An 18,254-nucleotide genomic window follows, 5' to 3' on the forward strand; every position below is an offset into this window, starting at 1 on the left:
GCTAGATGTCATTAAATCCAATGCTCCCCATTTTACAAATCAGAAAGTTGAGGCCTATAGAGATGAAGGGGCTTATCCAGAGTCATATAGGTATTAAATGTCCAAGGTGGAACTGAGCCCAGGTTTTCTGGCCTTTAAATCCAGTACTCTATGCACTAAATCACACGGAGGCAACTTGGTAGAAGAGGAAAAACAATGGAGCTAACGATCAATCTTGGTGCCTTCCGTTTGTGAGCTTTGGCAAGCCACTACACCTTGGGTCTATACTCAGATACAGTAACACGTGTGCCTAGAGAGGCAGAGACATTATGCAGTGCTGCCTAGGTCTGTGTGTGTGTGTGTGTGTGTGTGTGTGTGTGTGTGTGCATGCGCATGCAGACATTTATTTACAGTCAGAAGATAGGCAGTGACCTTTTCAGCCTTGCAATGGTTTTGTTTCTAAAGACAACTCACACACATGTATTCCCATCAGACCTTGTCCCTTACAGCTGTCTTTTGTATAGGCAGATGCTGCCTTATGTTCAGTGGTGGGGGAGGGGGAGACAAGAACAATAATCAACCTGTAATTGTGTATTGAGCCAACTTAAAATAAATTCACATGTATTGAAGTGTACATATGAGTCTGACTCTAGGCCCTGTGCTCTATCCATTGCACTATGTTATACTATAAACACTAATTAGCTAAAAATAAAAATCTAGAGTGTTTGCTACACTTATATATTCATATTCAAATCATAGATTTTGTGCTGGAAAAGAAACTTAGAGGTCATTAAATATAACGCTATACATTTTACAGATTGGAAAACTGAGGCTTAGAGAGGCTAAAAGGCTCATATGTGTGTGTGTGTTCCTGCTGACTACAAAAGTCCTGTCCTGCAGATTTATATTCATAAAAATACAAATATCATTTACTCAAAAAAACAATGTGCCTTACAAAAAACATGTAGAAATGAATATAACAGAGGCTGGCTCTCCTTACAGTCTAAGAGGGATGTATGATCACGAGTGACTGTGACGAGGGAGCAAAATCAGTTCCAACATCAGGTCTCCAAGTAAAGGGATACAAAGAACCAGAGGGTGCTAACTTTCAGCTAGGACAGAGGAAGGGCACCTAGGAGATGATGTCTGAGTGGGAATCTGACATTGAAGGGAGGACACTGGGAAAGAAATTGGGGGAGGAGGGAAGCCCATTCCAAGAATGAGTGAAGAAAGGGCAGATAAAAATGATGAAGGGACACATAATTTAAAAGAATACTATATGTGTCATCAAGGAGTGTGTGTGTGTGTGTGTGTGTGCATGTGTGTGCGCGTACGTGTGTGCATGTGCGTGTGCGTGGTCATGTGTGTGTGGGTGTGTGCACATATGCAAATTAGATTGTAAGTTCCTTGAGGTCAGACACTATCTTTTGCTACTTTTTGATTCCCTAGTGCACAAGTTCAGGACACATAGTAAGCACTTAATGTTTATTGAATTGTATATGCTCACAATGGTGGGACAGGAACATCTCTACTTGGTAGGTCAGCCACTCTGCTCTTTTACTACTGACCTATATAAGTCTTCCATGAAATGCTAAAACAACACTAACAGGGGTTAGCAACACTCTGTATATTGAGGCTACTTTGAAACAGCTGCTTGTGTTCCAGCCATTTAACATTAGCAGAGTGTATACTATGTCACAGTAATTATTAGGTTCATTATCTTGTAATAAGAGGTACCTCTGAAGAACCTTTGATGAAATGTACATAGGGTAGAAATGTCATGCAAAATGCAAAATATGTGTGATACACTCAGATCAGAAAATTCTGGCCACACACACATACAAGCACATTGCACAAACATGTGCATACACACACATACACACACACACACACACACACACACTTTTCAAAACTCCCACCACAAAGTCTCTCTCAGATCATCTTCTCCTAAGTCCTAAGCAAAAACTCTAAGTTTTAATCATTATGGATGTGGTTTTGCTCTGTCTGATTTATGGAATAAATTTAAAAACTAGTATAAAATGAGATAATATTGCACTAGTTTGGAATTTATATCTTAAACAAACAGTTTAAAAATCACTTTGGTTATTAGAAAAATAAAAATGGAACTGAACAGAAGCTAGGTGACATGCCTGGCTCAAAATTTCTACAATTATTTAGCAATTTGTTGTCACAACATTCCCACCAGATATCAGTGTCGTTGGCATTGGGATAATGGGGCACAATGGAAAGATGAGTAGACTTTGAGCCAGAAGAACTGGATTCAAGTCCTGATGTGTCACTAACTCTGTGTGACATGGGGGTACATGTGACCTCTCTAGGCCACCTATGCAAACTATCAATCAACAAATGTTTGTTAAGCATTTGCTAAGCACTGGGGACACAAGAAAAAGAAAAAACAGCTCCTGCCTTGAAAAAGGAAAGAGAACCTATGCATATATCAGTGCACATAACATCACAAAGAGAAGGAGGGCCCCAACAGCTGCAGAGACCAGGATGACCCTCCTGCGGGAGGTGGCCTTTGAGTCGAGTCTTAAAGGAGCCAGGACCCTATGGAGCAAAGGTGAAAGAGAAAAAGGCAAATGGTGTGAGCACTTCGGGCTTGTAGGACAGCCAGTGCAAAGGCATGGAGGTGGGAGATGAGTGTCGTGTAAAGAACAGCAAGTGGGCTAGACTCATGGAGTGTGGAGAGGGGCACTATGTTAAAATATTACCAAGGCAGTTAACGGACAGGTGGTGAAAAACTTTAAATGGCAAACAGAGGAGCTTGTATTTGATCCCAGGAGTAGAAAACCAATAGAGTTCATTGAGCAGGGAGTGATCACGGTTAGAGCCACACTTTGGCGGTGTGGAAGATGGACTGGAGTGGGAGACATGAGGCTGGAAGCCCGATCTAAAGGCTGTTTCAGTGGGAGACAGGAAGTGACTGAGGAAGTGGCCATGTGAGCAAAGAGAACAGCTATCAGAGGAGCCACATCGAAAGATCTGGCAGCCAAATGGAAAGGTGAGGGCTAAGGAACCTGACCACCCCCTCCTCACCAGGGGAAAACCAAATGAGGTGTCTGTTCAATGTCATGTGAAGCAGAAATGCTGGGTGTGTATAGTGATGCACAGGCTCATCCTGGCCCACCGTACAGACAAGCAGGGCAGAGGGGCGCTGCATTATAAGGGGGGTCTTTGGGATGTTGGGATTGTCACATTTCAGCAGACTGCCGAGTGGAAGGAGTGTTTAGTTACTGAAGAAGGCTGGTGTGTCAGTCCCTTTTAAGAGATTTTAAAGAAGAGGGTCAATTCTCTGCTGAGATGACTGAGAAGCATGGTCCATCCTGAAGGCTGGGGGATGTCACAGGTGACCGCTCACCATCTTCCAGTTCTAAGATTCAAATGACTCTTATAGGGTGAATCAGGTACAGGTGAATCTGACTGAATGGGAAGCAAAAACTTGCTGCAGAAATTGTTCGCTTTTTGCCCATTCCATGAGTACCACAGAGACATGAAAATGTTTTCCCTACAGTTTCCTCAAAGAAAAGAGGCAGCAAAAGCAGAGATGAAAGGAAATACAGGAGACAGAATAAGGCTAATCAAGGGACATTAGGGTTGGCAAGGGGCTCAGATATCACATATTCTACTTATTTTAGATGAAGAGATTGAGGCAAAGGGAAGAAAAAATTTACCCAAGATCACACAGCCAATTAATGGCAAAACTCAGACTAGAACTCAGATTCCCAATGCAGTATTCTTTCTCCTATACCATATGGTCTTCAAGGAAGAAAGCAAGGGAAAAAAAGGTTTTTAAAACTAATTTCATGGTTAACTCTGAACACTGTTCATAGTTAATTATCTGATTATTGTTTTTTTAGCTCTCTTAAGGGTATCATCAGGCTGACCAGACACTAGTAATAGGTAAGGGAAGCCCTGAAGAAGCTCAGCCTCTTCTGATACTCGTGTGATCATGCTCCAGGGAAGGATGGAGTAACCTCTCTTGGTCAGCAGTTCTTGGAGATATGGTGGGATTGTAGCTACTGCTATTCCCTGCAGAGCACTGGATAGAAAGGACTCCCAGTGTCTCCATTTGCAAAAGCAGATGAAGTGAGTCATCAGACAATTTTTCAGGCCCCTATTCAACTGTAGTCATCACTATAGGACACTTAGGAAGCCATATGAATCACAGGATCAGAGAATATTAAAGCTAGAAAAGACCTGTGGCATCACTAGTTTAACCTCCTGCTTCTAAAGCTGAAGGTTCAGAGGATCAATGACCTCTCTAAAGTCACACCCAGTGCTATAATACCAGTTTAGGGAGGTGATTCCAAACCCTGTCTGTGCCTTTTACCATATAATGCCATGCTAATCAACATTATCATTTCCAATCATATATTTCATTTTTCTAAACTACTACTTCCTGCTTCATAATCACCCCTAATCTTTCCCTGACCCCAATCAAAGGGGAACTGACTCTTTAAAGGGAAAAAGTTCTTAATACCCGTCAGGTAACAATGCAGAAGAATGCATGTGTTAATTGGTTGTATAATGATTTTGCCCACTGGGAACTGTGTAGAAACACAACTCCACTTAAACATTCACCACAATGGGAAGAGATTTATCTCAGGTTCAGGTTCTCTAGCTGGAAACAATCACTCTTTAGTTGTCAGAATAAACTGGGAGAGCAAAGCTAAGCCTGGACAGAAGACAAAACACAAATAGCTTCTGTGAGCCAATATTATGATTTTTTAAGCCTTAATAACAACAGAAAATATGTTCCCCCAAATGTCTAAATATCCATAAACTTCTTCTGAAAAATAGACTAAGCAGTAATTTTCCGGGTACAAGAGAATTACAAAATGTCAGTGCTTTGTAGCTAAGAGGGCCCTTAGAAATTACCTCTTCCAACCCCTAACTCTTGCATTTCATAGATGGGGAAATGATGGCCCAAAACAGGAAAGTGACTCATCTCAGTTCTAGAGAAGGCACAGAACTGAGCAGAGAATCTAGGTCTTGAAATGCTCAAGGCCATTACATACCTTATTATTTGCAAAACTGTATCCATTAGGTTTTTCCTAAGAGCCGTATCCAGTGACATGAAATTGCCAGAGAATAGATTTTCCTGTGTGCAGATGGACAATGATGACCACTTTCAAGGTAAAAATACATTATTATTACTGACTTTTTTATTTCTTAATTTTTTTTCTTCCCATAATTTCTACTACCACTGGCCCAAGGAGCAGACAGGGCAGAAGAAAGAAGAGAGACTCAGATGAAAGAGAGGAGGAATGATGACAGCCATCAGAGACCAGGCTGAGTCATACCTGTCAAGCACAGTTTGAAAGACGATGGTGTTTAAGGGCAGAAAAACATGCAGGCATTCATTCAACAAGCATGCTAAGCACTGAATGAGATATAAAGTTTAGATAAAATATGACTCCTGCCCTCCTGGAATTTAGGGATTAGCAGCAGGAAAACCACAGAGTGTGTGGTTTGGTGAGACAGCCTCAGAGCTAGGAAGATGGAAGTTCAAGTCCCATGTGTGACATAAAGTGGAAGTGCAATGCTGGGTGAGTCACTTGACCTCTCATTGCTCTGTATTGCAGAGAAGATGCTGGTCTGCACAAGCAGAATGAGTTTCCTTCCTTGGCAATTCTCTATACTAAAAACAAACAAGCCAGCAAGCCCTCACATCCAGTCCCTATCTAAGAGCTCTAGTTCTGGAGTCACAGGACCTGGATTCAACTCTGACATTCCCTTTGTGATACTGGACAAGTCTCCATTTCCTTGTCAGTAAAATGAAAGGACTGGATTAGATGATCTCTAAGATGCGTTTCCGTTTTATCTAGAATAATGATCCTCTGTGTCTGTGTGTGTGTGTGTGTGTGTGTGTGTATGCATGAACTTAAGTGATTATATGTGTGTATGTATAAATACATTAGAGAAATATAAAATAAAGTTCTCTACAAGGTAAGAAGGACAACATCAATACCAATGGGGTGAAGAAGATTTGGAAATCAGCGAAACCGTCATAGAAGACTCCTGAGGCAAAATAGTTTTTGTCAAAAACTGAAAAGCAGTTTGGCAGAAATTAGGTTTAGGCAAACATTATGTATAATTTATTGAACAATAAGGTTCAATTGGATGCCTGCTCTAATTATAAAAGGATACATCATAAGGAAAAATTAGAAGAGAATTGAAAGAGGTACGTTATCCATCTATACTTAGGGAAAACATTCTTAATTAAATAAGGAATAGAAGTGATCATAGAAGACAAAATGGACAATTTTGGATATAGAACTATTGAGAAGTGTTTACATGAATAAAATCAATACAGCTAGAATGGAAAAAAAGCAGTTAACTCAGAAAAAAACCTTCATAGCAAGTATCTTTAGGAGAGGTCTAATGTCCATGATAAGTAGAGAATTGTTACAAATATGTAAGAAACATAACTATTTCTTGATAGATAATTGGTCAAAAGACATGGAAAGGCAGTTCTAAAAAGAGGAAATTCAATCTGTTATAATATAAAAAAAAGTTCCAAGTCACTAACAGTAAAAATAAAAGAAGACTGAATCTAAATCAAAGTTTACAAACTTTAATAGTTTCCTATCACACATTAAATTATACAGATGACAAAAGACTAAAATGGTCAGTGTTAGAAGAGATGTGGGAAGAAAGGCATACTAATACACTGAGGGTAGAGTTGGTCTGGAAAACAATTTGGAATGAAACTAAAAAAAGTCCCTATGGTGTAAATACCTTTGAGCTAGCAGAACACTAATTAGACCCAGACACCAAGGAGCAAAGTCAAAGACAAAGGGAAGAAGGCCCATATATACAAGAACAGTCATAGAGCTCATGGAAAGATCAATAATAACAAAACAACCAAAATTGAATATTGTGAAATCATCATGATCAAGCTGGACCTCAAAGAAGAGATAAGAGAAGGCACCTCTTTCTCTTCTCTGCAGAGATAAAGAACAACAGATATAACATAAAATGGATAATAACAGACTTTTTAAATGCAGGGTTAGTTTTGCTAAATGGCTTTTCCCCTGTTCTTTGTTATAAGGTGCTGCTCTTTGAGAGGGGAAAAAAGAGGGAAGGACACACTTGTTGACATCAAAACAAAAGATATTAATAAAAATATCTTTTGAAGGGGCAGGTAGGTGGTGCAGTGCATAGAGCACCAGCCCTGAAGTCAGGAGGACCTGAGCTCAAATCTGTTCTCAGATACTTAACCCTTCTTAGCTGTGTGACCCTGAATAAGTCACTTAATCCCAATTGCCTCGGCAAAAAGGAAAAAATATCTTTTGAAAAAGCCATAAATTCTATTATAGAAACAAACCAACAACAAAAACAACAAAGGTGAAAGGGAGAAGTAATGTGGGTCAGTAGCTTGATAGCATAGAAGAATGCCTAGAAGCTGAAAAGAGCCACCTTTCCTCTTCCACAGCCACCCAGACACATGTACTCACTTAAGGATCTTCCCAGCTGTGGGCTGCTCCTCTCCCCAGTAGTAAAGGTCCATCCCAAAGGGCATCACAGGTGCTCTTGCTCGCTCTTCTGTTATCTTCCTTTTCTGGCTATCATCAGCCTCTTCCATAGAAGCTGCTGGGGAACTTCCTGATACACTAGGAATCACAGAAAAAGTCATTGATAGAAAACAGTAATAATGTCACTGTGACTCTGGCCTCCCAAGAGAGATAGTGTAGCTTTCTGGGAAGAGCAATAGACTTGGTTGGAGCCTGAAGGTCCCACTTCCTAGCTTTGTGGCCACAGAGAAGTTAGTTCCTTTCCTGAACAATCTTTCCTACTAAAATGGGGGTGATAATTCTTCAGCTACCTATTTTTATCAGAAACTGTTACAAGGAAAGTCAGAAATGTGAGATCTTACTCATGGGCTTTTCTCCTATCTATGGCTGTTTAGATATACAGTTGGGAAAGTCTTCCAAGATGAGACGCTCCTGGATTACACATAGAGCATCCAGTACAAGCCCATGTTGGGGCTGGTTGTCCCATTCAAATGAGGCTCCACTAGCAGCCTCAGATCTCAATTTGGAGCAGCCACAGGCAGAGTGGTAACCATCGAGAACACTCAGCTCTGTATTTTTTCTTCCACTAACCCAAGATGACTGTCCCAAACTCATAGGATTTACAGCTTGAGAAGAGCTCAGTCCCTCCCCTCATTTATAGGTAAGGAAACAAAAGCCAAGAGAAAGAAGGCAACTTGCCCAAGATCCCACAAGTCTATCTCTAAATCTGGTCCTATTCTTTCACAAAGGCAACCTGGAGAAAGAAGAATTGGTTTATCTACCTCAGAAAGTAATTATTCCTTAAATATATTATTTTTAAAAGACTATTTTACAGATACCGTCTACAAACCTTTTGAAAATATTTGGCCAATTGTGAAAATCCATTATTACTTTTAATTAGTAAACACAGCAAAATGCTCTTGAAAACAAAATGCCCATTTTGATTTTTTTAAAACTACTGCAAGAGAAGTTCTGGAAAATCTTTGCCATAGAAAATAATGTCCTTCTTCTATAACAGTCTTTCAATCTAATAGGCTTTCATATCCTTTCTCCCACCCCTATCTTCCACTTCTCCCATTATGGGACAGAGGCCATTTATACAATTATGAAATAATTTGAGACCCTGTAAAATATGAATAATATATTTATAGACTTTTCAAGGTTGGAATTGCCCTTAGAAATTACCTAATTCAATCTTACATTCAGCTGATGAATCTTTTCTATAATATGGCCAATGATTAGTCATCTCACTTCTGTTTTAAAATCTTCAGCAATGGGGAACTCACTACCTCTTGAGATATTCCATTCCACAGAATGTGGATACTCTGCTCTTCTACAATTAGGCATAAGCCTATTCTAGCATTAGATAGATCTGCTTATTATTATAACTATTTATATTTGGCTAAAAGCTGCATCTCCTGTATCCCTATAATGTCTTCCCACTATATCCTATCCAGTTCTGCCCTCTAAAATAAATCTATTCTCTTCCACAGAAAAGTCTGTCAGATAACTGAACAAAGGGGTGGTTTCCCCCACCCAATCTTCCTTTCCTGTAAAATGTAACCATTCGTGAAGTTTTAACTAAAAAATAAGCCAGGCTTATCAGTAAAGCCTAGACTTCCAAACAAGATGGTGCCAGAAAAGCACATCAATAATTTGGCTGTCTTAGGGATTAGTCTGTGCAGCAAGACCCATGGGCATATTTCTGGAGGAATACAAAGTCTGGAAAGAAACCTGCTGGTCAGGGGAGAGAACATGGGGAGCCTGTCTCGGAGCACTCTCAGGGTAGCTGCAGCACAGGTTGGGTCCAATTCGTCTTCATTGGTTCTTAGCTGAGCAGCTGAGCTGAGACCTCCTGACTTCATTCCTCCTCCCTTACTCGGAGTTGATGGATGTGACAGGGGCTCCAACCCTGGAACAAAGAAGTGTCTGTCAGTGGGATTTGTAGGTCAAGGTGTTTCACAGTTTGTCATCGAAATCCTCTGGATTCTCTATCTGGTCAGTAATTGAAAAGAACTGTCATGCTCCCTTCAGAGGGACAGAGGAACAAAATTCATGATCAAAGTCTCACAGCCAAAAAGTAAGGCAACTAGTAAGGAATGTCCTCCAAATCCGGAGGCTCAGTCTCCATTTGCTAAATCACATTGCTCCTCAGTTTAAATAACCTTTAGAATAACACAAATTCATCTTATTTGCTACTCTTCCTGGAAAAAGAGCAAAATGATTAGCATTCTAAATCCACTCTGTTTTTTGAGCCACCCTCTCAAGGGCCTTGGGGCTCTCTAACTAAATACACAGTATTCCCAAACACTTAATTCAGAAAAGGAAAATTGATCCTTTCCAACTGAACAGCTAAGCTAAGACAAAAAAGAACCACCAAAGTGACCCACCACCCCAAGACCAACTCTTAGATTACTCATTGAAGCAACATCCATAGTTGTTAAATTAGCCCAATCCAGAGGCAGATGGAAAAGAAATGGTAACAATGATTTTGGTTGAGACAAGAATTTAAATACGGAGACAGTGGAAAACAGATAAGATAAAATCCAAATGAAATTAACTTGTCTACAAAAGTAAACCAGCGATACCTTGATTTAAACTACAATAAAGAAGGAGTAAAGTAGACTTGCCTTCACCAAACATTACGTTCCATCTCCCAAGTTTTAATAGAAATATCAAAAGAGACTGAGAGATTGTACCCATCGAAGACTACACAAAGAAATGTCAGCATAGTTAGTAATAACTTGTTAAGCCTCACACCCCTAAATCTTTCTCTGTACTTTTCAGTTTACAACTAGACCCTCATACCTTGACCTGTCAGATGAAGATACTAAAAGGGCTGAGAAATAAGTAAAAAGTTACAAAAGACAACGGTATACACTGACAGCTCTTAAGGTTATTCATTTTGGGAAAGAAAGACCTGGAATCCACTCAATTGATCCACTCAATCCCCAAAACAACCAGTTAAGTAAAAGCTTAAGGGAAATACATAGAGAATTTTAAGGATTCAAAAATGTGTTACACATATTATTCCACATAGTCCATGCAACAGTCCTAGAAGGAGGTAATTTAAGTACTATCACTCTATTTTACAGGCGAGGAAATAGAGGCTTAGCCTAGGGCATACAATTAAATTTCAGGCAAGATTAAAACTCAGCCTCTCCTGTTCCCAAGTCCAGTTTTCTACCTTTCATAATAATCTTAGGGTTCATCTCATCCCCAACCCCATCTTCACAAGCCCTGGGAAGTGAATAGACCCCCAAGATCACATGGGTAGATCTGCTAGCTCCAAGCCATCCCTTCTTTACCCTACAGCCTGATTAGAAACTATGTTGTTCTCAGCTGAATTATGACCCATAAGCTCCCTTCCTCATATTGTGGATATTCTCAGGCCAGAGGAGTAATAAAAAGTATACCCATTGAACAGAAAATTAACAAAAAGTGCACCCTCCCCCGAAATGGGAGATATAATAAGTCTGGATAATTCATAGCATTTAAGCCTTCCTAGACTAATCTATCTAGTCTAAGCCTAATTTTCAGCCACATAAAATAAGGAAGTAAAACCAGATGATCTCTTAAGGTTTCTCCCACTCCTAGATCTTACCATTATCTTGCAATGGAAGGAAGGTTCTTAAAGCCCTGAATGAGAAAACTACTCCTTTTTTTTCTGATCATTTTACCCCAAATAAAATCCTTCCAAGACAGATATCTTGCCAACACAAAAAAAGTATAAAGTGGGAAAATAACAAGCTTAATGAGTCAGAAACTCTGCTTCTAAGAATGACAAAGCAATCAGGCTCATGATCAAAGAAACAGACACCCCAGAACAGACATGCCTATGTTCGAATGGAGGAATTCTTCAAAAATGTGATTTTTTTCCCAACTTCTCTGGGTAAGAGATATTTATATTGTTCAGCTATGTGAGTGAAGATTTTCCTCCTCTGAGATTTAATCATCCAAAGCAAACTAAATTAAAAGAATATGATTCAGAAATCTTTTCTGTAAATCTCAATTCTGTTATTAAAATCCCTTATAATTAAATCTATTTTCATGAAACCTCTTGTAATATGTCTTTTTCCTCAAGTAAAGAGTCCTGATAATTATTCTGACTTTGAGTTAGTTTAAAGGCATTAAGTGGGAGGGAGGCATATACTTAAAGACCCGTAGGAGCCCCTAAGCACTACACTTTCCCATGTAAAAAAAGAAAATAAAAAATGATGTTTCTAAAATACACATATTTTTGATATGTATTCAAAAGATTGATGGGGAGACCTCTATCCAAAAGCCTCATCTTAAAAAAGCTCACATTTCCAATTTCTTGCACAATTTCAGGGGAAAACCCACTTATTGACAATGACATACATGTAGAAGGGAGCAGCACAAGAGCATACACACGTACACACAAGTGCGCGCACACACACTCACCCCCACTGAGAGAGGAAGGGCAAGACTGATAAGTGAACAATGTGACATTTAGATAGATACAATCACAACTAAAAGATCAATACAAGAATTCCTAAGAGTTACAAGAATGAAATATATTTTTCATTGATTTGTTGTTTTAAGCCATTAAAAAGATGGGTAAGCGTGTTAAAGAAGGGTAAATACTCACGGCGTTTAAAAAAACCCACCTCCCATTTTAACATTGTTGTAGAAAATCAATCTCACTGACATACTTTTAAAGTAAAAGTCCCTAAAGCAGACAGCATTCCTCAGACACCAAGAACATTCGTTTTCAGAAAGAATAATGGGCTCTTGGAAAAACAAGAAACAAAATGGGATGGTTACAAACACCCAAATCAGGGAATTTCAACTGCCTCTTGCCTCCCGGCAAATACAAGTACAGTGTCTTGGCTCAAATGTACTCCCAGAGTTGCTTTTAGAAAGAATCATAAAAATGTCCAAATCCCCTTTTTTGTTTAAATTGACCAAATGGCACCTATTTGCCTGAAGCAATAAAGCAGACAGTGTTCAAGAGATAAATCGATAGGAGGAAATAGAGAGGCTGGGGTTTCAGCTGAAAGTTAGGCTGCTGAATGCTGACATTATTGATTTTACCTAGTTCAGCTGGCCTTGTAATTAAAATGTAAATTTGAGAAAGAGATTATGTCCTGACAGAAATGGTGGGATTAAGGGGAAGATAAAAGCCCCTCAGTGAAAATTCAGAGAAAGAAATGAGAAAGAAAAAGAGCCCAGGTTTCTTCAGCTGTGTGGATTTAGCCTAAATCTAACGACTTCAGATTCACCTAAGTTTAATTGAAAAAACGGTGACAGAATATAAACTAATGTTATGAACTGCAACTCACCCCAAGGGCCATATTTACTATGGAGTTTGGGTGGCACCTTTTATGAACTCCAATGTAAGGCAATCTATCCCTGCTGGGGAAAGACAACCAACTGTACTTTTAAAAATATTTTTAAAGTCACGCAGGTCCCCAAGTCCTTTGGCGCCTTTCTGCACAATCCCATTACTGAGACTGGTTTGGGGGATGAGGGGGTCTCTGGGAGCCAGGGCAGGACCAGGCAGAGGTTGAGGCTTTTTAACTCTCCCCTGAAGGCACTGACCTCAGCACTAGCCATAAGCAGGTACTTCTCCAATGGAAGATCAGGATTCAGTCAGAAGGGTCACTGAAGAGGAGTTCAACTCCTCTATTTTACAGAGAACCTGAGAGTGAAAATGACTTGGCCATCCACAGTCACAAGGGCCAAGAATGACAAGATTCTAACCCTGTGCACATCCCCTGACTCTGGAGCCAGTTGAGATCCTGTGTGATCTGATTGTGATGGCTGAAGAGGCTGCCAACACTGCCACCCACAGAAGGAGAAGGATGAATGGTCATCTCTACAAACATGGTCATATCTCCCCAGAAATCATTTTCAGGATCCTGAAGTGTTTCTGGGTCCAATATAAAGATCATCAAGCGAGAGGCACAGAAAAAAAAAAAAGTCAAACCAATTGATCTAAGATTACTGAATTTTCAGAAGTTACGTTCCAATGATGATTGATTTTTAAGACTCAACTTTCTTCTTGTGAAGTCCTGCATGGGTCATACATATTTAACAAAATTCATGGTGCTGATTTGCTCATAGTATCATAAATCAGGGCTATGGAGTATTCAGTGACATGTTTCAGCCAAAAGCTGCCTAAGTTATTGGGGAGAACAGTGGAATGGATGAGAATCTGAGTTAGAAAAAGCTGAAACTCACAGAGGCCATCTGACCCAGATATGTGACCATAGGCGGCTTACTGTCCAGGACTCTAAATTAGAGACAATCTACTTAGCAGCAGCTGGCAAATCAGGTTCCATATAGGAAATACCCCATAACAATTAAATAATAGGTCCAGTCACCCCTAGACACAATTACCCCCAATAAAGGCTTTGCCCCACTTTGAAAATGCTGTATAAATGTAAAAGATCTTACATTTATACAGCTTCTCAAAAATGAAGCTGTAGGAGCTGGATTTTGTCAAAGCACTATTCCTGTAGACAAGATGGAGGAAGGGGACTAAATAAATGGTCCAGAGCTGAATGGATTGAGAGAGCAGGATGACCAGCTGGATCTCAAGAATAATTATTAATGATTCCACGTTAATATGGAAAGAAGTCTCTACTGAAGGAACTCAGGGATCTCTGCTTGGTTCTGTGCCCTTTAATAATTTTGTTAATAACTTAGATAAAGGCATAAATGGAATGCTTAATGACCTAACACAATGAATAAGTCAGGCTCCAAAAAAGTCTCAGTTGATTAGAACTTTGGGCCAAATCCAAGATAATGCAATTTATTACTGACTCAATTCATTTAAATGAGCATTTATTAAGCAGATACATACCAAATCTACTTCATGCCAGGCTTTGGGCGAGGTGTGAAGGATATAAAGAAAAAATGAAAATTATTCCTGCCCTTAAAACACTTTAACTCTACCAAAGGAAACTCCAGTTATCCCCCCCACACTGCAACTTTCCCCATCGTAGTTTCAATATATTGCAGGTAGGCATAAGAAATTAAATGAGAATTTTGGGGGAATTTTGCAAAAGCCACAAATGACACATGAAGGCCAGAAGATGATACGGAATCTATTACCAATTACTTAATCCAAATTTTACAATAAAATAGTATAAACACCCCACAAAAGAAAAAGAAAAATTCAGACTTCTCTGGTATGAACAGAGGACCAAAAAAATTTCACACAAATTTTCCAGATCACAGGGATGTGGTCTGTCCCTGATCCCTGTAGTATAGAAGGGATAACTGTATAAAATAAACTTAAAATGCAAACAAAGTAAATATATTCTTGGGAGGGAAAATGCCAATAATTGGAGGAATCAGAAAAATCAGGGGTTAGAAAGGAACATCTGAGGTCCCAGAGGAGCCAGGGATTCCAAGAGGTGAAGGTGAGAAAGGGAAGCCTTCCAGGAATTGGGACAGAGCCTATGCATGAGGTAAAAGAGTATCATTTATAAAAAGAACAGAAGGTAGGCCAGTTTGTGTGGAATGCAGTATATGTAAATGGAAGTCACATGAAATAAGTCTGCAAAGACAGGCTGAAATTATAAGAAGATTGAATGCCAGATTGGGGGGAAAGGGTGTTTGTGTTTTGCCTTGGAACATCATCACTGAACTTTAATGAGCTGAGGAGAGTGACATAGGCCTGTGCTTTAGGAAAGTCACCTTGAAAACTGTGTTAGGGATGGGGGCAAAAAGGGCAAAAGGAGAGACAGGAAGGAGGCTGTTATATAATAGTCCAGATAAGAAATGATGAAGATCTGAACGAATATGAATGAAATGAAGGGAATGGATGCAAAGTGGGGTCAGAGTGAGAATCAGCAAATCTTGATAATTAATTGACTAGGGGGTAGGAGGGGCAAGTTAGGGTTTGAAGGAGAGATCATGAACTCAAAGACCCTTGCACGTGAAGTCAAATTCCTTTTAGATGCCCTACTCTGAACGCTTTCCAGTTTGCCAATGGGCTCTCTAAAACCAAGTGTCCAGAGCTGAATCGAGTGCTCCAGAGGCGATCTGCCTAGGTCAGAGTACAGAGAACTGTCATATCCCAAATTCTGGAAATTATACTTCCTGAAAAGCAGCTCAAGTTCACACCAGCTTTTCTGATCATTCCATCATACTTTTGGTTCATATTAAACTTGAAATTCAGTAAAACATTCAGGGGTTATTTTTTCCATATAAATTATGATTTAGTCATGTTTATCCCATATTGTATTTTTGAGGTTGATTTTTTTAAAGACTTCAATTTCAATATAATTCAAAAGTGTGATACAGTAGTCAAAAGTAATAATTGCATCTTAGGCTGGGAGAAACAGAGGGCATAAGTTTGGGGCAGTCATGCCCCTGTCATGCTCTGTCTTGATCACACCAAACTATTTTGTGGTCAGTTCTGGGTGACACGTCTAGGACAATCATAAACTAAGTATCAATTCAGAAGACCTATCAGAACGGTGAAGGATCTTGAGATTAAGCCATATTTGGATTGTTCAAAGAACTGAGGAAGAGGACGCTTGGAGGAGCATGATCATTGGTCTGAAGCATCTGAAAGGGTGTCAATTGGAAAAGAGATGAAAATGTTCCTCTTGGGCTTAGGAAACAGAACTATGAACAGTGGACAGAAGATTCAAGTAGAGGTAGGTTTAGGCTTGATGGGAAAAACAATTCCAAACAAACAGAGGTAACCTAAACAGGAAAGGGCTTATCAGGAACCAGTGGGTCCCAAGGAAAAGCTGGAAGGCCCCTTGTCAGGTATATTGGGATACAAGGGGCTGATTATTTGTGTACAGGTTGTACTAGAAAGTCTCCAGGGTTCTGTCCAACTCTGCAATTCTGTGAAAATCTGTGAGCCATCAAAGTTTATGTCCAAAAAACTGGGCCACCGTAGACCAGTAGTGAAGAGGCACAGGGCCAATTAGCATATACCCTTCCCTGCAGTGAAAGTACAGGGGTTCCAGGAGAATGAGACAGAAAGAAACTCCTTCTACTACAGTGCTTTCAGAGCTCAATGGGAAACAGAATAGACAGAGCCATCAGATTTTGTCCTAGCAACCTCGATGACAAGAACCAATGAAGAGTTTGCTGCAAACCCACATCCTTCTTCCTGGGAAGACTTGTCAGCAGTCTTCATTCAGCAGTGTTGATGAGGTTTGTTTCACTTGTCTCCAGCTTCACAAATAGAATGACCTGAAATCTTCCAGGAGTTACTAACGTTGGGATCCAACTAGTCATTCTAACTATAATGTCATCAAGCCCACATCTTTCCATCTTGTCTACAAAAATAGCCTGAGAATACCTGTCACTTATCAAATGACTTGAGCACACTCACTATTTAGTTAATAGACCTCATTATCAGATGGATGTACAGAATTTTAAAGGAATGTTCCAAATTAACTAAAAGTTAATCCTTTAAATTCTACAGTTCTTGCAATTAAATTCCTTTGCCCTTATCTTTCAGGCCTCAGTTTTCTCCTTTATAAAGTGGGAATAATAGTATTTTCACTTTCTACTTCAGTAATAAGAAAAAATAATAACTTCACATTTATATCATTCTTTAAACAATGTGGAGAAATGGGAGCTATTGTCACAGTGACTGGTTATGGCAACATGATATGCTAGAAATAAGTCTGGATACGGAATCAAAAAATACTTGGCTTAAATCCCAGCTCTCCTGCCTACTTGGTTTTCTGTGACCTTAGCATTAAATTCCTTCCTCTTCTGGGCCACATTTTTCTCAAGGACAAAAATAAGAGGGGTTGCTAAAGTGACTTCTAAAGTCCCGCCAGCCATCAGCTCTTACCCTTTGATCTCTCTGCAGCCACTGATATTGTTTATCATTCTCTTCTCTCTAGTTTTTTGGAATACTGCTCTCTCCTGGCTCCCCTTTTAACCTGATTGCTCCTTTTCAGTCTCCTTTGTCCAGATCATGGCTACTAATTATAGGTTTTCCCCAAGACTTTGTCCTAGGTTCTCTCTTCTCCCTCTATACATTTCACTTGGTGATCTCATCTGATCCCATGGATTCAATTATCATCTCTATGCAAATGATTCATAGACTTATTTTTACAGTCCTATCATAACCTCCAGTTTTCCATCTTCAGCTGTATATTGAACACTTCAAAGTTATCTCATAGCTTTTTATTTTATCATAGACATCTTAAATTCTAAATGTCCAATAATGAACTCGTTACCTTTTCCCAAAAACTTTTCTTCTGAACTTATCTTTTATTGTTGAGGGCACCAGCATCCTCCCAGTCACACAGGCTCACAAACTAGGATCCTTACTTTCACTCACTGCACGTACACAATCTTGCCAACTGCTATCATTTCTACCTTCACAGCTTCTATCTTCTCTCATAGGTATCTACTTGTATCCTCCAACATAAGCATGGTACAGTTCAAGTCTTCATCAATTCACCTCTGAACTAGTTAGTCTGTCTCCACACCTCAAGTCTTCCCCTACTCCGATCCATCCTCTCTGTTCAGCTCCCAAGATGAGCTTTCTAAAAGTGTACATCTAACCATGTCACTCCCACACTCAATAAACTCTAATGGCTCCCTAATACTTCCAACATCAAATGGAAAAATTTCTAGTTTTCTTCACAACTATTTCCCCCTCCTATGTTGCTAGTTTTCTTACAGTTTACTCTTGTCTACACAGTCTACAAGAGAGTGAAACTGGCCTTCTTGACATTCCTCCAAAGACACTCCACCTCTCGACTTTGTGCCCTTCCA

At 39.6% G+C, this 18,254-nt stretch overlaps 1 protein-coding gene across 7 annotated transcripts in view; it reads right to left on the reverse strand.

Annotated features, from left to right (window-relative positions):
* Positions 1–18,254, reverse strand: part of UVSSA (UV stimulated scaffold protein A) — a 98,484-nt gene that overhangs the window by 24,207 nt on the left and 56,023 nt on the right. For all 7 annotated transcript variants that reach the window (XM_012552418.3, XM_031943036.1, XM_031943033.1 and 4 more), the window contains exons 9-10: positions 9,252–9,429; positions 7,461–7,616 (exon numbers count right to left, since the gene is read on the reverse strand). In XM_012552418.3, the coding sequence (XP_012407872.1) occupies positions 7,461–7,616; positions 9,252–9,429 (334 nt within the window). The remainder of the gene's footprint in view (positions 1–7,460; positions 7,617–9,251; positions 9,430–18,254) is intronic.

The sequence above is a fragment of the Sarcophilus harrisii genome, chromosome 6, assembly GCF_902635505.1.
Source record: "Sarcophilus harrisii chromosome 6, mSarHar1.11, whole genome shotgun sequence".
NCBI lineage: Eukaryota > Metazoa > Chordata > Mammalia > Dasyuromorphia > Dasyuridae > Sarcophilus > Sarcophilus harrisii.